The 25,548-nt window shown below is 46.1% G+C and overlaps 1 protein-coding gene across 2 annotated transcripts in view; it reads left to right on the top strand.

The window, feature by feature from the left end:
* Fbxw8 (F-box and WD repeat domain containing 8) overlaps positions 1 to 25,548 on the top strand; it is an 87,025-nt gene that overhangs the window by 38,570 nt on the left and 22,907 nt on the right. For both annotated transcript variants that reach the window (XM_048342882.1, XM_048342883.1), the window contains exons 5-7: positions 2,820 to 2,977; positions 15,979 to 16,175; positions 20,155 to 20,361. In XM_048342882.1, coding sequence (XP_048198839.1) covers positions 2,820 to 2,977; positions 15,979 to 16,175; positions 20,155 to 20,361 — 562 coding nt within the window. The remainder of the gene's footprint in view (positions 1 to 2,819; positions 2,978 to 15,978; positions 16,176 to 20,154; positions 20,362 to 25,548) is intronic.

Below are 25,548 nucleotides of genomic sequence, written 5' to 3'. Positions count from 1 at the left end.
GTTCTCGTTCAGTACTGGAAGGGTGGTGTGGGAAGCCTGGCTTGGCTCTGCCCACCTGCTCTTCAGTATAGTAAGCTTCTGGTGTTGGCCTCTCACCCTGATACATAGTGGTAGAATTGATGAGTAGGGTCAGGGGCAGTGACCTGCAAGCCGAGTCACAGTATTGAAAATGATACATTCCTGTACAGCACTTAGATGGAGGTGGTTCTTAAAAGCAGTATTTGTTTAAGTGTTGCCATCCAAGGGGCAAAGTGGCTTGGTGAAGCAGCAGATTGAGAAAAACCCAGGGCACATTTTGATCCCTGCTGGGCCACTAAAATATTGTGATCTGGGCCAATCACTTAACCTTCTCTCTCAGCCTTCTTAGAACATCCCAGGTGGTTAGGAAGAACTGGCACCTAGACGCAAAGTGTAGCCCTGGCAGATATTTATACAGGAAGAAAGGTGAGAGGTGCTTTTAGCTGTACAGCATTTCTTCTTGTTAAGCCAAGTAAGTAGCTTGCCCATTGGAAAGCTAGAATTAATGAGAGCACTGGTGGAAAATTATTGTCAATTGGCAGTCACTCTGGTAATTGAGCTTAGAAGCACGGCTCCCATTCTTTCAACAAGAACTCCGCCAAGGTCTCTGACCTGAGATACAGCAACCTTGTCAAACATGAAGAGATAGGAGGCTGGTGAGGAGATGGGGTCCGCACATGGCTTCACAATGCCACCTGCCCAGGCCGCATCATGGCTCACCAGGAAGAAGTTTCTCTCTTCTTCAGTTCTTGTTCAGGTCACATACTGGTTGTGGCTGGACTCTGGTTGAGGCGGGTGAGGCAGGAGCTGAAGCTCTTGGAGAGGAGCATGCATTTATTTGGGAGTCCCTAGATGAGTGGGAGAAAAGCACAGTGCTACTCTATGAATCCCTCCTCTTCCACTCTCCTCCACCCCAACAAGGAGAAATTCATAGCTCCCATCTCTCTGTTGCTGAAGTTCAAGCACTCCTCCCTCCCCTGTTTTGTGTTTTATGGTGTTGTTGTTGGTTTGCTGGCTGGCTGGGAGCTAGATCTGGGGCCACTGAGAACCTGTCCTGTGTACCCCACTTCTTCCCCAGTGGCTGCAGGCATGAAGACCCTGTGTCATAAATACCAAGAACAGCAGCCAGGGCCTGGAATGACTGCAGTTCTTGGCTGCACACTTTCCCTTTGTTCTCCGGTCTGCTACATCTCCTTTATTTTTTGTTCTCTCACTTAACCTTTCTCTGTATTTCTGAAAGATCTTGTCATCCTTTTCATCTTTTCTGAATTGGCCAGTTTCTTTCACCTAGAGCTTACTTTAATAGGGCTGGGAATGTGGGGCTTAGTGGTAGAGTGCTTGCCTAGCATGCAGGAAGCCCTGGGTTCAGTGTCTCAGTACCACATACACAGAAAAGGCCAGAAATGGCACAGTGGCTAAAGTTGTAGAGTGCTAGCCTTGAGCAAAAGAAGCTCAGAAACAGTGCCTAGTCCCTGAGTTCAAGCCCCAGGACTGGGGGGGGGGGGCGGGGAGAAAGGAAGGGAGAGAGGGAGGGAGGGAAGGAGGGAGGACTCAGTCTCACACAATCTAGGAATTCAGACTCATTCCATTGCAGCTGACAGTAGCCTCCATGGAAAATGGCCTGAGCCATTTTCACAGACTCCAGGTGAGCCTGGGCTTTGTTCTTCTGTAGGCTCCTGGGAGAGCTGGGAGCCTGCGGCCCTGCTCTGGACACAACAGTGTCTGCCCTTGCTTGTACATCAGCTTGATCTGCAGAAGGGTCAGAGGTCAAACTGAGGACCAACAGTGCAGTGTTTACAAGCACATCTCAGCTTTTCCACCACATGACTTCTGTGGGCTCTGTCCTATGGGCAGAGAGCTGAGCTCCACACCCGGGGAGCTGGTGTGACAGGATGACTGTTTGTGTAATGCAGGCACCTACAGTAGCCTGCTCATTTGGGGAAATGCTGCTTCATGTGGTAAGTGAAGGCCTCCGGGACCTCTGTAACTGTCTCATATGTGTGTCACATAACAGACTTAAGTGCTGAAGTTGATCCTACAGGTTATCTTGTTTAGTTCTCTAGTTAGTGCTGAAGTTACCGTGCTGGGGTCTCCGGAAGTGTGTAAGCTTCCCAGAGTAACCTACATCTCTGTCATGTGGACTCCACCAGGCCCCCCATTCCTATCCATTGCTGTACGTGGAGAGTCACACTCTAGCACAGAGCAGACACAGCTTAAGTTTCTCCATGGTAGGGCCTTGTGTTTGAGCTACGCTGGGTCCTGCCTAGGGCCACTGAGGAGTGGCAGGAGGAGTGAGGGTGCACTCCTGCAGGAGAGGGGGCAGCACTGCCCGCTTGCGGCATGAAAGCTTTAGTTGTTTCAGCAAATCAGTCTTTAGGGACTTACTCAGCAAGACGTGATACGTGGTGAACCATTAGTTCCAGCCTTTCAGTAGCATCTCCTGTGTATGTGTGTGTGTGTATGTGAGGAAAGAGAGAAAATGGGTGACTCAGAGTGAGACTGTTGCTTATCCCCATTTCTGCTTGTGGGAGAAGAAGGTAGCGGGTTGGTTGTAATGGTGAAAAGGGAAAGCAGGGATGTGGATGTCCAGTTTCCTACAGTTTTCTCTTAAATTGTTAAGTTCCCGTTGTGCTGTGAGACCGTGAGTCGAGTCCACTATGTTGTCCTGCAGTTGACAATTCTGTGTTGGTGTCCTTATCCAAACAGCTGCACAGGAGGAGGGAGGGGCTCCTTGCTGGCTGGCTAGCCCTTTGCTCTCCTGTTCCCTGGAACCAAGTGCCAAGTGTGCCCTTCTTTTCCAGGTACACATCTGGAGATGTGCGGGTGTGGGACACCCGCACCTGGGACTATGTGGCCCCCTTCCTGGAATCCGACTATGAGGAGGACGAGCCTGGGATGCAGCCATATGTCTCCTTTGTGAGGATAAACAGCTCTCTGGCTGTGGCGGCTTATGAGGATGGTAAGAAACCACCACCCTCCTCCCTATTAAGGAAAAAAGCTGCACAAAAATGAAGCAGCTGTGGCTGGCTCCCCCTCTAATCCCTGCATACATCTACATGGGCACACACATTTACTCACACTCACACTGCCTTCATAGGAAGAAGTTGGCCCGTAACCCTCAGTGTATTAGTAGGCATTGGAACATGGCACCCATTAGAATTGATGTTTAATTCCTACTGGAACCACTGGGCTGGGTGTTAGTGCCAGACATGGTAAAACTGGCCAAACATCCTAAGCAAATAACTTGTTTGGTGTGAAATATGAAATATACTTGGCCTGGTTTGCTTTAGCCTCTGTTCAGTCCAAAAGGAATAGTGATAAGGGAATGGAAAAAAACCCATGGACAGTGCAGGACTAGACGCTAAGTCAGTACCTGCCATACAAGGTAGTGATGACAGCATGTTATTTGTGGCACTGACACAATTCTCTGTGTGGGTAACTGTTGGTTTAGACAGTGCCGGTGGCTCACACCTATAATCCTAGGTACCAGGAGGTAGAGATGAGGAGGATTGTGGCTCAAGGTCTAACCCAGGGAAGAAAGTTCACAAGACCCCTCTTAACCATAGCTAGACATGAATACACTCCTGTCATCCTAGCTACTCAGGAGACTGGGATTAGAAGATCATGGAGTTAGGCCAATCCCATCTCAACAGAAAAAAGCTGGGTGCAGTAGTTCATACCTGTCAGCTTAGCTTACACCCGGAAGTATGATCAGGAAGATTATGGTCCAGACTGGCTCTGATGGAACATGAGACCCTGTCTCAAAAATAAGCAAGAAAAAAAGGGTTGGAAGTTGGGCCCAAGCAGGAGAATGTCTGCCCAGCAAGCAGGAAACCCTGAATTCAAACCTCAGCAACCAGGGGCTGGGGATATAGCCTAGTGGCAAGAGTGCCTGCCTCGGATACACGAGGCCCTAGGTTCGATTCCCCAGCACCACATATACAGAAAACGGCCAGAAGCGGCGCTGTGGCTCAAGTGGCAGAGTGCTAGCCTTGAGCGGGAAGAAGCCAGGGACAGTGCTCAGGCCCTGAGTCCAAGGCCCAGGACTGGCCCAAAAAAAAAAAAAAAAAAAAAAAAAAACACCTCAGCAACCAAGGCTAGTGTAAAGTTAGTTTTATGGATGTGATGAACACTTGACAGTTTGTAGCTGTTAGAAATAGTCATTGTAATGGCTGCAGCATTCTGTGGCCTACTCCTTGTGTACCTAGCCTCCATGATGGTGTAAAGTTGGGCCCCCTGCACACTCTCCTTCCCATTTAGCTGAAGTTGGAGTGCAGTGTACTTTTGGATAGTGCTATTTATGTCCTGCCAGCTACCCTTCACATGTGGTCTAACAGCTACCACAGAGGGGCGGGCTAGAGTGGCTCATGGGGGAATCACAAGGATGCTATTTCAGATGCAGATTAGGGCAGGCATCTATCTACATTTCCTTTCTTATGCTGAGATCAAACCCAGTGCCTTTTGTACCTAGGCAGACTCTCTACCACTGAGCTACTGTACTGGCCCGTGGTTTAGTTTAGTGGTATGTGTTAGGTTTTTAAAGTAGGTAGTGGTAAAGGAGAAAGCCACGCGGTATTCAGGCAAGAAAGAAAGTTTATTATCGAACTGCTGGCCTGTGGCCAAGATGATCCATGGCCCAAGAGAAGGGAGAGAGAGAGAGAGACCCCCCACCCAGCCCTGCCTTATATCTAGGGCAGGGGCAAGGGGTGTGGCCAGGTGGATTAGGATGTGACCTCAGGGAAAGGTGAGGTAACTGCCTCCAGGTCTGCAGGTTACCCAGGTAACTGGGTGGAGACTTAATGAGGTGGGGGCATCTACATGGAGCCCTCAGGGAGAGGACCTAACATTCCAGCCTTTTAATAGTTATGAAAAAGGGCGAAGACTCTCTCTTGCTGCTTCCTGCTGGCAAGGGGCGTCGGCATTAGGGGTAAAAGGCAGAAATGTGGCCTTTCCTGGAGGAGGCGAGCAGCAGGGTCCCTTGGTGGTAGATGCCAGTCCTTGAATGAAGCCTGGAAGAAGTCTCATGAGGCAGGGGCTGGGCAAAAAAAATATTAAGGCAAAAGGAAGGGTTTAGGGCAAAATTAAAAATTGGATGACTTGGACAGTTCTTATACTCAGGCATGGACATTAGATGGACAAGCTACTATCTCTTGATCCCCCGGCTCTGATTAAATTTTTTTTTTTTTTTTGCCAGTCCTGGGCTGGGCCTTGGACTCGGGCTGAGCACTGTCCCTGGCTTCCTTTTGCTCAAGGCTAGCACTCTGCCACTTGAGCCACAGTGCCACTTCTGGCCATTTTCTGTATATGTGGTGCTGGGGAATCAAACCCAGGGCTTCATTAATGAGGTGGGGGTATTTACATAGAGCCCTCAGGGAGAGGACCTAACAGTATGATCTATGCAATCTGTGGGTGACAGGGAAGAGGAGAGAATGAGGGAACAGATGTTACTATGCAGTAGGAAATGTATGGGCTGGGAATGTGGCTTGGCGGTAGAGTGCTCGCCTAGCATGCATAAAGCCCTAGGTTTGATTCCTCAGCACCACATAAACAGAAAAAGCCGGAAGTGGCGCTATGGCTCAAGAGGCAGAGTGCTAGCCCTGAGCAAAAAGAAGCCAAGGACAGTGCTCAGGCCTGGAGTCCAAAGTCTCAGGACTGGCAAAAATAAAAATTAAAAAATAAATAAGTAAATTTATTTGGCAATTACATTTAAAAAATAGGAAATATACTTATTACTTGGTGTGTGTGAAGGTAACCCCACTGTGTTTCACCTTTAGAACCACAATAAAGTAATTTTGAAAAAAGAGAAAGTTGTGTTACTTTTACATCAGCATCATACGGCGTTAGAATTGGTTAGTGACCTCCACTTGCTGGGCACACTCATGAGTGCACTCACACTCATGAGGGCACACATACACATTCTTCTGCCAGTGGTGAGCCAGAGGTCCAGTGAAGCCATCTATATCATATGTCTGAGATTGAAGTCAGTGAGTCCAGAAACCTGGCTGGCTCCCCAGCCTGGGCTGCAGTTCTGGGGCCATTTCCTTTAGTAGCCATGACCCTCGCAGAGGGGTATACATGTTACCTGATGTGTTTGCAGTACAGTCTAAAAAGATGCTCACGTGTATGCGCACATGTGTGTGTTATATTTACATGTGAACAATTTTGGGACAAGTGGGAAAACAGAGTTTTTTAGAGATTCAAACCTTTCAATGTAGTAGATCATGAGCAACAATAGGATACTGAGCTATTGAAATCATTTCTTTTATTTCTTTATTTTTTTTGTCAGTAACAGGGCTGAACTCAGCCTAGGCCCTGTCCCTGAGCTTTTTTGCTCAAGGCTAGAGCTCTACCACCTTGAGACACAGCTCTACTTCTGGTTTTCTGGTGGTTAATTGGAAATAAGAGTCTCATGGACTTTCCTGCCCAAGCAGGCTTTGAACCATGATCCTCAGATCCCAGCCTTCTGAGTAGTTTGGATTACAGTGTAAGCCACTAGCCCCTGGCTTTTACTTTTCTTTAATTAGCAGTGTATAAGAATTACCTTCTTGTGGGCTGGGGATGTGGCTTAGTGGTAGAGTGCTTGCCTACCATGCATGAGTCCCTGGGTTCAATTCCTCAGTACCACATAAACAGAAAAGCCAGAAGTGGCTCTGTGGCTCAAGTGGTAGAGTGCTAGCCTTGAGCAAAAGAAGTTTGGACAGTGCCCAGGCCCTAAGTTCAAGCCACAGGATGGGAGGAGTCAAGCCACAGGACGGGGGGGGGGGGGGGGGGGCGGGGGAGGGTGGAGAATTATCTTCTCGTGATTTAAATTGTTTCTATTTGTCTGTAAACTTTTTATGCCTGTGTTCACCCATTTTTCTTGGGGGTTGTTAACTTTTCTTTTCTTTTTTTTTTTTTTTTTTGGCCAGTCCTGGGGCTTGGACTCGGCCTGAGCACTGTCCCTGGCTGCTTTTTGCTCAAGGCTAGTACTCTACCACTTGAGCCTCAGCACCACTTCTGGCCGTTTTCTATATACGTGGTGCTAGGAATCGAACCCAGGGCTTCATGTATATGAGGCAAGCACTCTTGCCACTAGGCCATATTCCCAGCCCGGTTGTTAGCTTTTCTGATTGAAAGAAAAGGTGAAGGAATAGCTCTGGTCATCAGTATTTTAGATTTTTTTTTTTTTTTTTTTTTTTTTGGCCAGTCCTGGGCCTTGGACTCAGGGCCTGAGCACTGTCCCTGGCTTCTTCCCACTCAAGGCTAGCACTCTGCCACCTGAGCCACAGCGCCCCTTCTGGCCGTTTTCCATATATGTGGTGCTGGGGAATCGAACCGAGAGCTTCATGTGTAGAAGGCAAGCACTCTTGCCACTAGGCCATACTCGCAGCCCAGATTTTTTTTTTTTAAATCATCTGTTTTTCAATAGATGTTTTATGATTTCTTTTTTTTTAGGAGGTATGTGTTTGTACACATGTGGTTTTAATTTTTAAATCCATAAATAGTATTTTGCCACTTAGTGATTATCACTGAGTAACATTGTTAGGGGTCAAAGAATTCATCTGGGATTAGTCGGCAATATGAATCTGAGAATGTCACTTTTTAGTATAAAATCCATCATTACCTCACAGATTGAAGGTGCTGCCACCTGCAGAAGCTTGTCTAGAAAGTTTTTCTTGTGTGTGGGTCTGTGTTTGGATGCGTAGCAGTTCACTATTCTAGGTGTGCACATCCATATCACACTTGTTCCTCTCCCTTTGCTTTGTGTTCTGCTAGGGACGACACTGTTTGCTCTGTGGTTAGGTAAACAGGAGAATGGTGGCAAGCTTGTGGAGTTTACCTGGAAGCCTTGGCTTTGTCTTGAGTCCATTTTGGTTTTAGGGCTATTTCTCTTGAAAGGGTTCTTGTGTTCCCTTGCACCTCTATCACATCCACCTTGATTTGCCAGTCTGGTCTGGTTGTTACTGTTTCTGTGGAAACCAGCAACTCTTATCCTCTTCCCTGGACTTCAGGTGGCACTGTCTTTGCTTTTGCTTCAGTTTAACAGATTGCCACTACAATATTTGTACCAACATACTCACAAACAGCTATGTCTGGGGCAGACATTTTCAAATAATCCAATGCCCGTTTTTTCATTGCTTCTTTACTGAGAGCTGTGAACTGGCACTTTCGAGGTGAAATCATGGCAGAAGAGAAATTTACCTTGTGTCTGCTGTGTAAGACTTGTGACTGTGCCCGCAGCAGAGAAGAATAAGATAGTAAAATGAGTAGTGAACTCTAGGCCTTTGGTGGTGCCAACTTGAAGCTCTGTAGCCACCAAGACCCTCAGTTGTCTCCACCATGGTCTCCATGGAAGGCGTGTAATGCAGGGTGACACGGCCACTCTGGGAGAAAGCAAGTTAATGCTGTGTCCCTCGCCCCCTCCCTGCCCTGCAGGAGCATTGTACCCGCACCTGGGGTGTTGAGACTTGGCAAAGTGATCCACAGTTGTGATTTTTTGAATTCCAACCCACTGCCCTCATATTTCTTCTGCCTTGTTTCCGATTGTCAGCTCTGGCCATCCTCCAGTTTGATTTGACCACTAATTGTGTTGCACGTTGCCGCACCGAAATGAATCAAATCAAAATGCTTTTCCTGGAGCATTAGATAAAGCAGGCGAAGGTTCTGAGTAATGAGCAGATGCTGCTAATGCAGGGACAGCAGAGACCTTGCCAGGCCTCCATCTGCTCCATGCCTGCCTGCCTCTGGCCTCGAGCCCACAGCATTGGGGTGGCAGCACACTGGAAACCCACCCCTGCCCACTTTGTCTCACAAAACTCACTCTTTGGTGAGGAATGTGATTAGACACTTCTGAGGTACAGAGAAGTTCCTATTTGTTGGCTTAAATGGGAGGGAAGCGTGCATTCTGTGGGCCTTGATGGGACAGCCAGCAAGTCCTCTTTCTGTGGTGCCATCAGGCCAGCCAGGGTGGCTTATCCACTGCCACGCTTGTCCCCACTGCGGCTCCATTGTCCAAGCTGAGCCTGTCCCCACTCACTGTGCGTGCAGCAGTCGGGGAGGGCTCCCACCAGCTCCTGTTCCCAGAGAACCACAAGGCTAGCTCTGGGACTGAAGTTTTCTTGATAATGTTGTGTTTACTAAAAAATCACTTGGTCATAGTTTTGCCTGTTTCTCTTATTGCTGGTGGCATTTGAATGCAGCATACTGTTTACCCCCTCTCTCTTTGACCAAAGTTGAAGTTGTGAAGTGGATTCTTAGCATGCTGTTGCTGCGAGCTGCTAAGGACAGATGACTGAGGGTGGTGGAGAACTTAAGTGTTTTTCACAGCCTTTCTTTTCTGGTCACATTTAAAGTTTCAGTGTCAGTCTAACCTGATAACCTTTGCCTCTCCTCTGATCCAGAAGTCTTCTTCAAGCAAACTAAACAAAACCTAAGAAAACAAAACAGAAATAGTCCTTTTGAAAGAGAAGGTACATTTATAAGTTTAAACAATTTGCTGAATAACAGGAATGCTTACATCTTAAAGATATTCACAAAAGAAGTGGGGGGGGAAAAAAAAGCACAGAGCCCTGAGCTGGTCTGGATGTGTAAGAAGTTCCTGAAGGCATAGAATTGCAAGCGGGAATGTAGAAACTCAGCTAGGTGACGAAATTGGTGACAAAATTGCCTAGCACAACCTTCTTTGGAAGAAGAGCTTGGAAAAACAAAAAAGTATAAGCAGGGTGCTAGTTCACGCCTGTAATCCCAGATACTCAGGAGGCTGAGATCTGAGGATTGTGATTCAAAGCCAGCCCGGGGCAGAAAAGTCCCTGTGAGTTTATCTCCAGTTAATAACCAGAAAGCTGAAGTGGAGCTGAGGCTCAAAGCTTTGAACACAAAGAAACTCAGGGACAGCACTCAAGCTCTGAGTTCAGACTTCACAACTGACCAAAAGGGGGTGGGGAGGGTCCAGTATACAGAATATAATCATAAGGAGGAAAGAGAAAAGATAAAATGATAGAGTTTCTGAAATGAATGTATATTAGATGTACACAAAGGATTAGACAATGCAGAAGTGAGGTCACTGAGCTTGAAGACATAAAATAGACACCCTGTCACTCAAATGCCATGTGCTTTATAAAGGAGACGGAGCCTGGTTGGAGGAAGTGAATTGTGGGGTGTGCCTGAAAGAGTGTATGTTGGTCCCAGCCCGTTGCTTGTCCTCTGCCTCATGGCAGCCAGGATGTAAACAGCACTGATGCCTCATGTTCATCACCTCCCCACAGCCAAGGAAGAATGGACTGGCACCAAAACCATGAGCCCACATCAACCCTCCTTTGAGATGACCAAGCTTCAGTAGATTGTCCTGGTGACCAAAGCTGGCACAACTTAGCAGAGAGAGCAGACTCATGTCGAAGGAAGTCATTAGTCAGAAGGACACTGGTAACAAATGAAGTTTTGAGTCTTCACAAGAATGTAGAATATTCAAGCCCCAGGACTGGCCAAAAAAATCCCAAAAAAGAATGTAGAATGGCAAATGGCAAAGTGTGTGGGTATATCCATGTGTGTATACATATGTATATATATGTTATATATGCATATATAGGCAAATATGTATGTAAATACATTTTTCTTTTAAAAATCTCTTGAAAAGTTAATGGCTATTTAATGCACAGATAAAAGCTCATGCATTATGCAGCTCATCGCAAATGTAGAAGTTAATTTTCACCATAAAAACTTAGTTACACAGAAAATTACTTTTTCCATTTGTTTCAGAACATCTATGAAAAATTTCTTTCTCAACTTCATTATCTGTGTGCATGCATGTGCATGTGTGCGTGCATGTGTGCTGGCCTGCTTGCCAGCTGAGGTTGAGGCATGCTCTCAAGGTTCACACACTCAATCAGCTTTTTCTGCTCATAGTTGATGCTTTTCTACTTGAGCCATGCCCCTAGTTCTGGCTTTTTACTAGTAAATTAGAGGATAGTTACCTTCATTTGTCTACCCAGGCTAGCTCTGGACTGCAACTCTCAGGTCTCAGCTTCCTGAATAGCCAGGAGCCCTCTCCTTCCTGTGACTGATACTGCTTTGCCAACACAGGACCTCAAGCCCATTTGTGTTCCCCGTGGGCAGCAGCTGAACCCAAGGCATGTGCATATCACCTCAGTTTGCCTTTCTAACCTCCTTCAGTCCAGGAGATCATAGACCTCCCTCAGCTTGTCCTCCTGACCTCCTTCTCAACCCCATTTGCACTGATTCTGATCTGCCACCTGCAGAGACCAAAACTCAAGTCCACTCAGATTTATAAAATCATGCTCTCAGTTCTCCAGCCTCTAGTTCAGAATCCTCGCATGTGGTTAATGAATGAGCAGGCACTTCTTAGTTGTTGTAATGCGTGTTTCCCTTGTTGTGCAACTTCTGGCTCCTGCTTAGTTTGATAGGCACATGTTTATTTACACAGCGAAAATTGAGTTTGCCAGCTGTCTTTGTAGATCGTCAGCTCCATTCAGTATCTCTGAAGGCAGCTAATTGATCCTGTATATTTGACTGTCACGGAACAGAGATCAGCCTTCAGGTGCTCATTGTGTAACCTTAGGTACATAGGGCCTCACAACTCTGATGGAGATGCACGAAGTCCATAAGACAAACTCTGTAGTTCTAGAAGGAACCATGGTGTGACATGTAGGTTGTTAACCTGTTTTAAATTTTATGGTCATGGAAAAGATCAAAGGGGAGGGGCAATACCAATTGTGGTTTATTTCCAAAACCAGTTCAGCAGTTATTTACCTTTCAGGCAATTAACATAATTACCATTATGCTAAAAAGTAATTTTGGAAAGTTCTGCCCTGAGCTCTTATGACTCCACCGGGACAGTTTTAGTTGGGACTTATCTTTTTGATGGAAGCCTAATTGCAATTTTGGCTTCGTGCACACAAACAGAAGCAGCTAATTGTTTAGGCAAATAGCAGATTAATTTAAATATGCATCCCTAATAAAACAAAAATGGTGTCCATTATGGTCCTTGTTCCCATGACGAGGAATATAAATATTCTGTGCAAGTACCATTAGGCGGAGGTCTTAAGGATTGTCAACATTATTTCACAGTAGTAGCACTTTCCAGACACCGCGTAATCTTTACAAAAGCTCACATAAATCAGTTTAAGCTCATTTAGACCCCATTTCCGCTACGTTCAGTTTCATTACCACACTCTGGCTGGCCTCCTCAGGGAGGTGGAAGGGGCGTCTGCAGACTGGCATGGGTGCCCATCCACAGCTGCCGACCAGGCTTTATGCCTCCTCAAAAGCCTGGCCCTCGTCACTCATGTCACTGTTAATGACTCTTCCAGGCCAGGGCGGGGCAGCGTTCCTCCAGCCTGCCTGCTGCTCTGCGTGATGGAGATCCTGAGCCCAGAAGCAGGTGTACTGCCGGCTCTCACCTCGGCCCACTTTTTGGGTGGTGACTCTCATTCATTGACTTCTTTCACGTGTGTGTGTGTGGCTGTGGGTGTGCATGCCAGTCCTGGGGCTTGAACTTGGGGCCTGAGTGCTATTCCTGAGCTTTTTTGCGCAAGGCTAGCGCTCTACCACTTGAGCCACAGCTCCACTTCCAGTATTTTTTTGGCCAGTCCTGGGGCTTGAACTCAGGGCCTGAGCACTGTCCCTGACTTCCTTTTGCTCAAGGCTAGCACTCTGCCACTGGAGCCACAGCGCCACTTCTGGCTTTTTTTGTTTATGTGGTGCTGAGGAACTGAACACAGGGCTTCATGCATATGAGGCAAGCACTCACCATTACACCATATTCCCAGCCGCACTTCCAGCTTTTTTTTTGGGGGGGGGGGCAGTCCTGGGGCTTGAACTTAAGGCCTGAGCATGTTCCTGGCTGCTTTTTGCTCAAGGCTAGCACTCTGCCACTTGAGCCACAGCGCCACTTCTGGCCATTTTCAATATATGTGGTGCTAAGGAATTTGAACCCAGGGTTTCATGTATACGAGGCAAGCACTCTTGCCACTAGGCCATATTCCCAGCCCCATCCAGCTTTTTTTGATGGTTAATTGGAGGTAAGAGTCTCATGGACTTTCTTGCCTGGGCTGGCTTTGAACCTCGGTCCTCAGATCTCAGCCTCCTGAGTAGCTAGGTGTGAACCATACCAGAGCCATCCCATTACACTTTGTAGGTCTTACTCAGTCCTGTTTCCTATTATATTTTAGTGATGAGTTTTGCAAGAGTAGGGACCATATCCCTTCCATTCTCAGAGCCTGTGTGAGACACTGAGTAAATGTCACTAGAAGATCAGCCCCATGCATTCAGGGCCTTTGTTGTTGTTCTTGTTGTTGTTGTTGGTCATGAGGCTTGAACTTTGGGCTTGGACGCTATCCCTGAGCTCAAGGCTGGCACTCCTTTTACTTGAGCCACAGTGCCACTTATGGTTTTCTGGTGGTTAATTGGAGATAAGAGTCTCCCGGACTTTCCTGCCCAGGCTGGCTTTGAACCGAGATCCTTAGATCTCTGCCTCCTGAGTAGGATGACAGGTGTTCCTAAAAACTGTGCCATATGTAAATGAGTAAATACTTGCTGAATGTGTTGTTCACCCTGTAGATTCCTTTTTGATTCAATATGAACAGATGACATTCAGCTACTATATCACAGGACATCCTGATGGTTCAAGCCCCTACATTTTCAAGTCCCTAGAATTTCCAGGTTGTCAAAGTAGCCATGCTCTAACTACATTAACTAATAAATTGGCCATTTACAAAATGACTCTTCAGTAAAACATCCCTCCCTGACAGCTGCTGTGTCTGCTGTTGCCCTGTGCTCTTGCGTCCTGGCTCTAGCAGCATGGTTAACAGTGGCATCACAGACCTTGTGAAGCTGGTTTATATTGTCATGGAAAGTGACACTAGAAGAGCCCAGAAGTGGTGACTGCCTGAGTAAATAGGAACGCAGGGCTCTTTCCTCATTTAAATCACTCTAGGAGACCATTGCTGGCTTAGGCAAAGACCTCTGTGTGAATAAGTAATGTGTTTTGTAACATGCTGGACAAAAACACGATGACAGCAGTAGCACAGGCTTGGGAGGGGAGGGAGTGATAGTGTTGCCTGAAGCACCAAAGCTCTATTATCACTTGAAAGTAGACTGTTAGCTATAGATGACTGTTAAAATTCTAAAGCTACCAAAGTAGCAAAGGACTTTGGTTCCTAAGCCAGCAAAGGGATCAAAATGGAATAGACATGTATGCAACCTAAGTACTCAACCCAATAAAAGATAGTGAGGGAAGGGGAGCAAAGAACAGATAGGACATAAAGAAAACCCACAGCAAAACGGCAGATTCAACCAGTCCCACCAAGAGTCACACCAACTATAAATGGCTTAAACATCGCAGTTCAAGGCAAGTCTACAAAGATCCTGATGTAAATAGAAGGACATAATCACAGTGGAAAAGTGGGAAAGAGGCACCTGCTAGCACTAATGCAAAGCAAGCCAGCAAGCCCTAGTGCTGTGGGACAGCAGACAGATGTCAGGGCAGAGATCATCACCAGGAATTAAGACAGGCAGACATTGCATGTAATACATAGTTCTTCAAGCAGACATCAACTCTGAATGTTTCTGCCTGGAAAGCCATGTGAGAAGACTGCAGTGACCCCACTGACAAGTGAGGTCCTGCTCATTTACCCGCATTGCGTGGTGAGGAGTCGGGGATGCTGACAGCGCAATGGTTACTTACACAGGAGAGAACTTAACCATGAAGCCATGTTTTCCAACAACAAAAGACCCTTCCTAGGATATGTGTAAAACTCAACTCTGTAGTGAAATATATTTTATTTTATTGCATCCACTTCTGTTGGACAGACGATGCCAACAGACCTAGTAGATTAATAATGAAAAATGTGTTTATAGATAAACTCCATGTGTGCTTCCGGTGGGCCGTGGCTAAACAGCTTCCATGCTTGGCAGAACGCAGGGAGTCTGCAGTGCATGTCCGTCCATTACTTGTCAGGCACATGTAAATACAGCCAGCCACCCATTGGGCACCTTTCTAGCTTAGTTCCCGCTCAGCCTCACCATGGACCAAGTGGTTGTGAACCAGCTCCTGAGCCACTGAGAGCATCTGTTTTTTTTCTCATGCAAAATGACAGGAAGGAGGATGCCCCTCTCCAGCATGCACACATGTACATGCGTGCGCGTGCGCACGCGCACACACATACACACACACACACACACAGGGCCATGTGAGTAGCAGCTTCTGCTTCTCTTTACTGGTTTACGGCCATGTCTCAAAGCAGTTTTGGGAAGAACGGTAAGGGAACATCTTGGAGGGAAATACCCTTCCTCCTATTTAATGGGTTGAGATTGGCATTTTCTCTTCTGAGTCAGAATGGAAAGAAGTCACCAAAGTATTCACCAAGGGAAGGTGTCTTTTGTGATCTGCTTATCCTCCCATTTTCCCATAATTCTCAGCATAGTGTACTGTGCCTAACATTTAACTGGAGGAAAGCTCTGCTTCTGTTTGTAACCACCTGCTGCCTGCTGACAGCTTGAGTCTTGCTAAGTGGCTTCAATGTATTGTTTATTCTTCCTTTGTGTGTGTACTAAATGCTGTTTTATAGTAACAGCCTACATTCAAATTTCAGTTTAGAGACAAAGTATAAGGCAGGAGAAAAAAATGTGAGAAGTGGAAAGCTTTATTCTGGGTGGTAAGAAGTTATGGGAGAAAAGGATAGGATTTGTGGGTGAGCAGTAGGGAAGGCGCTCCCTCTCTGCCTTGTGCTTGACTGGTCTCCTCAGCCTTCCAGCTGTCCTGCACAGAGTGTGACTATGACAGTGAAGAGAAAGCAGCTGTGGAATACCTCCTGTATGTGCTACTGCCAGTGAGCCATAGAGCTGGGGTCAGACAAAGGTCACAGACTCAGTCTCTGTGCTGTTATTTCTGAGGGAAGCTGAAAGATAAAATCACGGCGCTGTGCCGGCTAAGTGAATTTAACATGATTGTTTGTTTCTGCCTAGGATTTCTCAATATTTGGGACCTGAAGACTGGGAAGTACCCAATTCATCGTTTTGAGCATGATGCAAGGATTCAGGCTCTAGCCCTCAGCCGGGAAGATGTCACCATTGCCACGGCTTCTGCCTTTGATGTGGTGATGTTGTACCCCAATGATGAGGGCTACTGGCAAATAGCTGCAGAATTTGAAGTTCAGAAACTGGTGAGCTTTTCATCTAGTCATTTACTTTTCAGCTCTCAGGACCTCTAGATCTACTATAAATGGAGAGCAATGATGTCCCCAATTCACCCAGGCTTCTGTGAATCTCACAACTGCCTGTGAAATACTAGGGAGCTGAGAGAGACTCCAAGCAGGGAACTGATTTGCCCCAGGTCTTCTAAGCTAAGAAGTTGTGTTTCAGACCTCAGAACCATGGGCTGAGAATGTGGCTTAGTAGTAGAATGCTTGCTGGGTTTGATTCCTCAGTTCCACTAAACAGAAAAAACTGGAAGTGGTGCTGTGGCTCAAGTGGTAGAGCACTAGTCTTGAGCAAAAGAAGCTCAGGGATAATGCCCAGGCCCTGAGTTCAAGCCCCACAACTGGCAAACAAACCTCAGAGCCAGGCTGGGTCTATAGCTATAGCACTTGCCTAGCATGCATAAGGCCTTGGGTTCCATCCTCAGCACCACAAAAATAGAACATGCAGACCTCGGAGCTGACTTCAGGGTTTCTCACCTCTGTTTCTGTTTGGTCCTCTGCCTAACATGTAGACTCTCTTCCCTGGAAGTCTGAGATCCATTTCTGGCCTGACTTGTAAGTGAAAATGTACGTGGTGTTACCCAGCCCCTATGGAGAGATTTCCTCCTGCACTGTCTTCTACCCAGGGTTGTCTCACCTGGAGTTAGAGCAGAAGTGAGAAGTGTTCAGTCAATGTTAATTGGCTAGTCATGTTACATGTGCTGCCTGGGAAGCTTAAGCACCCATTCCCTAGTCACACCAGCATGGAATTGTGTGGACTCTGTGGGGTGGGAATTGATAGGGGTCGTAGAAAGGATGTGCTCAAATCTGTTTCTGCTGAAATTGGATTTAAATGGACTGATCATAACACTAGGTAGCAGAGCAAAGAGAAAAGGCAACTGTGAACAATGAACTGATGGCCTGGCCTAGAGTCAGTCCTTACTTCTCTCCCGTTCTCTCTAGTGGAAGAACTTCAAAAGCTGCCTGGTAAACCTGACATGGCTGCTTCACCTCTCAGAGCTTCTTGACCCAGTAAGGATCAGCCACTGCAGGTCCCATGGAGGGTCCCCAGCCACCTGATGGCTTCATCTCACCTCAGGCTTTTATTGGATAAATGTGAATGTGTAGTATTTCTGCTCATTCTCAGAACCACCATAGTGCTTCTTCTCTGGTCTCTGGCTGAAGGGCACTTTAGACCGACTGTAATCATAAGGACTGAGGTCATTACTTGAGGTAAAAGCCCCTCTCTATGAAGTGTGAGTAGTCCTGTTAGAAATAAGGCAGTGTCCTGGCCAGACTGGAAGCTTTTGAAGTACTTCACAGCTCCCAACCAATGGCAGGACTGCTGTCCACCTGAGCTTCGTGGTCTGCCAAAAGTCCAGCATCTGCAGATGCCATGTTAGGAAAATAAGAAATGTTTTTAGCAGGGAGAAGAAGCAAGCGGCCATTGGTGGAGACATGTTTAATAACACTTTTTATGTATTCTTTCTTGCCTTGGGTGAGGAGTTGCCACAGGCAGCCCTTGGCCTGTGAAGCTGGACCATTTTTGTCTCCCCAGATACGCTCCCTGAATAGCAATGGCAGTGTTCCCAGGTTTACAGCTTTCGCCTAGAGCATCCCTCCTTTGTGATGGACCCTGGGCTGGGGATGTTGGGCTGCCAGTCGCACAGTTGAGCCCAAGGATTAGCAGACTCACCCGGATGTTTACTCACTCTCAAGCTCCTCTGGACAGTCTTCAGGATTCAGGCTTTTGAACTCACTTGGCACATTGTCAGGCCAGCGCGCTGTCCTTTTACACTGTGGGTTTTCATAATTACAGCGTGGCTCACCTTCAGCATGCATGTTCTAATAATTTACTCAGGCAGGTGAACACTCAGCATAAGCTGTTGCTTGTGGGTGGGGGAAGTGCATTACCTCTGGAGGGTGCTCCTTCTGTAGGGCAAACTAGAGAGTGCTCACAAGGGTGCAGAGCGCTGTTTGCAATGCCCTTCTTGTCTTGGGGGCCAGCAGACCTCTGCGGGGTCACTGTGGGGCACGCACACCCAGGGAGCACTCAACTATGAGGTTTTTAACCTTTTGTCAACACATTTATGTGCTTGCAAAAAACATACTTGTGAAAATATGCTTTGCTAATATTTTATTTAGGTTTTCTGTAAAACAGTAAAATAAAAAGGTGTAGTGTGTGTGTGTGTGTGTGTGTGTGTGTGTGTGTGTGTGTGTGGTGTGTGTACTGGTCCTGGGACTTGAACTCAATGCCTGGGCACTGTCCTTGAGATTCTTTGCTAAAGGCTAGTACTCTGCCCTTGAGCCACAGCTCCACTTCCACTAATTGGCAATAAGAGACTCATGGACTTTCTTGCCCAGGTTGGCTTTGAACCACAATCCTCAGATCTCAACCTCCTGAATAGCTAGGATTATAGGCGTGAGTCACTAAAAAATTTTTTAATGGCTATATTATACCCTTGTGGTTCAGAATTAAAAGGATGCTGTAAGAATAACAGTTGGAATTGTCCTTTCACCACGACTTTCAACCCCTTTCCCTCCTTGAAGGCAGGAACTTTAATCCTGTGTGTGTCCAGGTCAAGGGCACATGTCCTCTGTCCTGTCAGGTCACATGTCAACACACCCATGTCCTTTGCCTGCTTCCCCACACCTGCCAGTTTATCTGGTAGATTATCCCATTTGCATCGGCTTATATACAGAAGTCTTCATGCTTTCTTTGGTGACAGCACAACACTCCTTATATATGTGTACTTTGTATTAGTCTGTTAGTAACGAGTAGTAGATACTTCTCTTTTCCCAATGTGTGTGTGTGTGTGTGTGTTGTATTGCCCAGGAACCCAGGGCCTTGCTCATATTAGGCAAGTGCTTTGCCACTGGGCTCCATTCCCACTAAGAAGGTGTTTTGGTTTTTTTGTTTGGTTTTGTTTTGAGGGGTCCAATTGAGTTTATTAGAAAGCCTGTGACTGCAGGTGGACTCCTGTCTCAAAGACCTGCAGCTCCAAATGGAGCTTGCATAAAGCTTTTTAAAGACCAAAACCACATATTTGGAGTGGAGGGACCCAACCCAAGGAAAGCAGACTATGTAGGGAAAAACACAGGTATTAGCAAAACCTTCCTGTAGGGGAACAGTCAGAGGTGGGTTTTTTGGGGTTTTGTTTTGTTTTTAACCCTGAAGTGCAAGGGATAGAACCTAGGGCTTTGGGTTGGGAATGTGGCTTAGTGGTATATAGAGTGCTTCTCTAGCATGCATGAAGCCCTAGGTTCAATTCCTCAGTACCACAAACATAGAAAAAGCCAGAAGTGGTGCTGTGGCTCAAGTGGTAGAGTTCTAGCCTTGAGCAAAAGAAGCTCAAGGACAGTGCCCAGGTCCTGAGTTCAAGCCCCAGCACTGGCAAAAAAAAAAAAAGAACCCAGGGCTTTGTGCCTACTAGATACATACTCTACCGCTGAACTGTATCCCCAACCCTCACTTACCTTTTTTAGTTACTGTGACCAAAAAATATTATAGCTAAATAGCCTCCTCCACAGTCATTTTGCACATGTGTGTTTACTTGTGAGTACCATGTAGAATGTACTTGCTGGTTTGGAATGTACATGTAATTGACATTTGGTTAAGTATTGCCAGATTTCCCCATAAGTGGACTGGATTTTCATCCCCACATCTGTAAGTAGGGTACATAACACAGGCCCCTGTTAACTATAGTTTGGTGTCGACCTCAGACTGTAATTGTAACTGATGTGACAGGAGCAAAATGGAATTTCACTGAGTTTTCACCAGGTAGTTTTTAGTTTAGGAATGTGTTGTGTTTCTGTTATGTTTAGGCAAGGTGCTATTTCATATCTGTAAACCACTACTTTTCCCTTCTCTTTTGGTCGGTCCCATTCATGTGCAGGAGGAATTTATTGTTTGTAACCAAGTCAGGATAACTTTAAAGGATTAACAACTCTTATCCTTTCACAGGTTGACTACCTTGAAATAGTTCCAGATACGGGACGTTACCCTGTGGCAATAGCCACAGCTGGAGATCTGGTATACCTGTTAAAAGCCGAAGACTCAGCCAGAACCCTCCACTACGTCTATGGCCAGCCTGTCACCTGTCTAGACGTGTCTGCCAGCCAGGTTGCCTTTGGCGTGAAGAGTCTGGGATGGGTGTACGAAGGAAACAAGGTATAAAAATAGCTAGATGTATAACTAACACTTTTTTTGAGACAGTTTAATGAGCTCTTTGTTTCCGTTTCTGAATTTTCAGTTGTATTAGGGCAATATGAGTCCATATACTTAAAAAAAAATCTAAGATTGCTTTATTTCTCTCTCCTCCCTCCAATTCTACTACACAGAAGAAATTATAAATAATAATAGCCTGTTATTGCTGTTATTACTTGGTGCTGGGGATTGAACCCAGGGTGTCTACTGTGCTATATACTGCCAGCCCCCTTCATATTTTTTATAAATTTTTCAACTAGCAAGTCCTGTTTCTCTGATTTATAAGAATGGATTTACCCCTCTAGTGGTAGAATTGTAGTGGATACAATTGAGAAACTAATTTGTAAAGAACAGCTCAGCACAAAATGACATAAAGAAGGCTTTAGATACAGATGAAAGTAGGCAGGTTTTTTTTGGCTGACTCAAAATTTCCAGCCCAATTAAAAATATTAATTATGAGAATGAGCTGAGCATATTGGTTGAAATTTATGCTTTAAAATGTATAGTTCAAGCTAGGCATGGGTGGCTCACACCTATAATCTTAGCTACTCAGGAGGCTGAGATCTGAGGATGGTGGTTTGAAGCCAGACAGTCTGGGCAAGAAAGTCCGTGAGACTTTTATCTCCAATAAACTACTAGGAAAAGCAGGAAGTAGAGCTGTAGCTCAAGAGGTAGAACATTTAACCTGAGCAAAAGAAGCTCAGGGACAGAGCCTAGGTGCTGAGTTGAAACCCCAGGACTGGCCTAAAAAAAAAGTCTTAGTTTGATGTGATCTTTTCTTTTCTTTATTTTTGCCAGTCCTGGGGCTTGGACTCAGGGCCTGAGCACTGTCCCTGGCTTCTTTTTGCTCAAGGGCTAGCACTCTACCTCGAGCCACAGTGCCACTTCTGGCTTTTTTTATGTGGTACTGAGGAATCGAACCCGGGGCTTCATGCATGCAAGGCAAGCACTGTACCGCTAAGCCACATTCCCAGCCCCTGCTGCAATCGTTTCTAAATACTGGTTTGGAAGCTGACAAAATCACTTGGTCATGCAAATGTTTTGTGAGCACAGCAGACACTCATGGCTGTTGTGTGATGATGTTTCTTGAGCATGAAGGCCACCCATTTGATAAGGATTCCTCCATACAACTTTCCTGCTTTTTGCAGCTGCATTTCTATCTGATTTCCTTTCCTGTTTTTTGTGGGTTTTTTTTTTCTGCTTTTAAGCCTGTCATATGACCTTTCCATGTGAATTAAAGTTTGTCAGTGGTGGCGCTGTGAAATTTTACTATGATCCTGCCATGCTATAATGATGTCGTAATTCCGGAATAGTCTCCTGTGCAGGACTCAGGGTTTGTTACTGTGGATAGCAGGGTTTGGCCATCCATGCTTCAGCCTGCCAGTGCGGGTGCCCTCACAGACAGTGAGGTTGCTGGGATTGTCTACAGTGGTGTTTGCCTGCAGCAGTGGTCACGCAGGTTTATGTCTGCGCTGCTGTGTGCAAGTAGGATTCAGACAAAGGCTTGAGGAGAACACAGAGCTTGTATCTGATACAGAAGTTGGGGTTCCATTATTGAGGAACTATGGTAATCCAAATGCTGAAATAGATTGTGGTCAGGCTCATGAACCTCCCTGACCTGTAGAAGCATTCCACAATTGGTTCTGTCTCTCTGGAGAATGGCCTTGTGCTAGGTGCTGACCACCTTCGCATTATATAAGCACCTAATCTACATCCTGTAGGAATTGTTCAGAAAGAACTATCCTCTCATCTGGCCAGCCAGTCTGTAGTGTAGATGCTTACTGAACACCTGTTGTGTTTCTGATGTTGGAACATTTTACTCCAATTTCAACAAACTGATAGTCAAGTTACTCAGTTCTGTTCATAAATGTACTTTTCCAAGGAAACAAAACCAATGGTTTAGTAAAAGCTTCTCTACTGAGTCTTTAAGGAAAAGTTTGTGCCTCGGGCTGGCCTGCCAGCCTCTGTGGTACAGGGGAAGAGGCTCTGAGAGCTATTGCTCTGGACTTCTCAGTTTACACATGAGGCAGAAGTCTTGGTTTGATGTTAGAACTCAGAATTTGGGAGTTACACTTGGGTTTGCCAGTGTTTTCTTTGGCCACATAAAATCAGAAAAAGTGGCTGCTACCTATTTGTACCTTTTTGTCAGAGACTAGGTTTTTTTGGCGCCAGTCTTGGGGCTTGACCTCTGGGTCTGGGCACTATCCCTGAGCCTCTCAAGGTGAGCACTCTACCACTTGAGCCACAGGGCCACTTCCAGCTTTTTTGAGTAATTTATTGGAGATAAGATTCTCATAGAGTTTCCTACTGGGGCTGGCTTCCAACTACAATCCTCAGATCTCAGCCTCCTGAGTAGCTAGGATTATAGGTATGAGCCACCAGTGCCCACCTAAAAGATATGTTTAAAGATCCTTTTTTTTTTTTTAACTTTTCATTTAGCCCACTTTATTGAACGGAAGTGTCACCATGTAAAGATCCTTTTAATGTAGTGTTTCTTGGCTAGGGACTGTGTTCTGATTCAACCATATGAAAATAGGAAGGATGGGTGCATGGGGGAGGACTCCTCCCACACCTGTCAACCTACTGCCCTTCTCCTGAACTAGATCTGGGTGCTGGGTTCTTGCACATCTTTCTGGCCAAATTCCCACACTTAGAGCAAAGTACTATGCAGGACCTCAGGTCCCTCTTGTAGAATTATAAATGAATGGTAAAGCCAGTTGCTGGTGACTCACACCGGTACTTCTAGCTATTCAAGGATGCTGAGATCTGAGGATCGCAGCTCAAAACCAGCCTGGGTTGCGTGGAGGTCTTTTAGACAAAAATGAATCTGGAAGTGTTGCATGCTTGGTTCTCGGACTTCAGTGGCACACATGACCTTAATGGGGAGATGGCTTGGGATTGCTGAAGAAAACAGTGTGAAGGAGCTGTCTGCGGTTGTAAGGCTAGTGTGAATGCTCCCCAGGGCCCTTTATGCCCAACCATCCCTCTGCAATGTGTTCCCAGGTCTGTCAAAAATTCTCATTTATGAAAATGTGTTTGTGGTACCATAGCATCTTTATTCATTCTTTGCTGGAGGAATTAATTTTTGCACTCGGAAGTGGAGTTTGCCGATAGAATTGCCTCGTTTAAGAGCAAAATGATGACGATGTGTCTCGTGCCTCATAAAGGAAGAGAGAGCTCCACTTAGGGCTCTTAGCATCATTCTATGCATTTGGACACATTTCCTAATTTGGTTCTGAAGCACTTGGTACTTGATGGCTGATTGTATTTGGCAGCACGTGGTCCGCATCCTGAGCAGGGCGGGAGTGACATAATGCAGTGGCTGGGGTGAGCTGGACAGGGGCACTCAGCCGCTTGGCGGCACTGCCTCGGCCTATACCATGCTGGAAAGCCAGGCCTAGCGTCTCTCGTGGCAGTCATTCCCCGTCCCATCCACAGAGGTGGAGAGACTGCCATGAGGTGAAATAGCTGAGTGGAAAGTGTCTGGAATCAGAAATGCAGTGCCACATTCTCCACCAGCATATGAAACCCGTCCCTGTTATTCAGGTGTCACTTAAGATGGAAAGTTCAGAAAACAAAAGACTCGTTTATTTTTCACTGCTCACTTGAGACATTCAGAATTTTTTATATTAAATATTTATCCTCTTGGAGAAGATTAGGAAAGTAGTTCTCAGAGACCAGGTTTTGGGTTATTGAGTGGTTCTGACTGTGGAAAGAACCCATTACGGTTCAGGTATGTTATTGTTAGTGATTACCAATGGTATGTGTACTGCACGTTAGTCTCTCACTCGTTAGGGACTGTACACGTACTGCATGTCAGTGACTACTGACTACTGCGTTCTGCATGTTGGTCACCTGACTGATGCTGGAATAGAGACGTGGGTTCATGTTCCAGCCTTACAGTCTGCAGCAGAGGCACAGCAAGAAAAAGGTCTCAAGACCTGCACAGTGAGCTCCAGAGTGATGATAATTTTCTAGATAAAATAGATGAGGAATAGACATTCAAATTGTTTTATGTGTTTTAGTAATAAAGTGATACCAATACTTGATAGCATTGTTGGTATCTTATTAGTAATGATTAGTAGGAAATAGTAGTGAATAGTAATAAATAAATAAGAGAATAGTAATAAATAAATGCTGGAGAGCTCTGAGCCCTAGAGTTGCTAAAGACATCAGAAAGCCCTGCAGCTGAGAGACCTCTGAGAATGTTAGAAGCTTGGTCCTGAGTCAGTGAGGAAGGTTGTTCTGTGCAAAGGCTTTCCTGGAATGTAGCTGCTGCTTTTTGTTTATTTGTTTTGTTTTTGTTGCTAGTCCTGGAGTGTGGACTCAGGGCCTGAGCACTGTCCCTGGCTTCTTTTTGCTCAAGGCTAGCACTCTGCCACTTGAGCCACAGCACCACTTCGGGCTTTTTTCTATATATGTGGTTCTGAGAAATCGAACCCAGGGCTTCAGGTATACGAGGCGAGCACTTTACCACTAGGCCATATTCCCAGCCCCTGTAGCTGCTTCTTAAAGAAGCCAAGAGTGGTTTCAGATCCTGTAGAAATACTGGAAGGGGAACACAGTTCTGGAAAGTGGAAGTAGGGGATGAGATAGTCAGTCACACCACCACTGGGATTTACAATCAGGCAAGGTACTTGCCTGTCTAGAGGTGCCTGGGAAGGTAGGCAGTGTCTGTGGCTATGGCTGGTACTCTCTACTTCTTAGGTCCTATCTCCTCCTACCATGTCTCAGCCTTGAGGCCAGGCAGCCTGTGGAGGCATTGTGGGCGCATGAGCTTACCACTCATGCAGTGACAGCAGTCCTCTTTTTCATGAAATTTCTTTCCAAGAAAGTGTTCTGAAAGAATGCACTTAAGAGTGGAGTACAAGGAGGGAGTGCAAGGGTCTGTGTGCATGCCCATCTCTGTGTAGAAGCCTCATTGGAGAAAGATGGGGCCGTCTCCCATGGCCTCTGTCTGCACACTGGCCTGGTTTCTGTTCCTGATTTTTCTTGTGGTAGTGGTGGTGGTGCTGGTTTTGTGGTGCTGGGCCTCAAATTCAGGGCCTTGCATTCTAGAAAGTGCTCCACCACTGAGCCACACCCATGACCCAGTGTGTTTTTGTACACTAATAACACTAGTATTGATTTCTAGTGTTTAAATAAACTAGA

Source organism: Perognathus longimembris, chromosome 3, assembly GCF_023159225.1.
Source record: "Perognathus longimembris pacificus isolate PPM17 chromosome 3, ASM2315922v1, whole genome shotgun sequence".
Lineage (NCBI taxonomy): Eukaryota > Metazoa > Chordata > Mammalia > Rodentia > Heteromyidae > Perognathus > Perognathus longimembris.
This window is presented reverse-complemented; position numbering and strand designations above follow the sequence as displayed.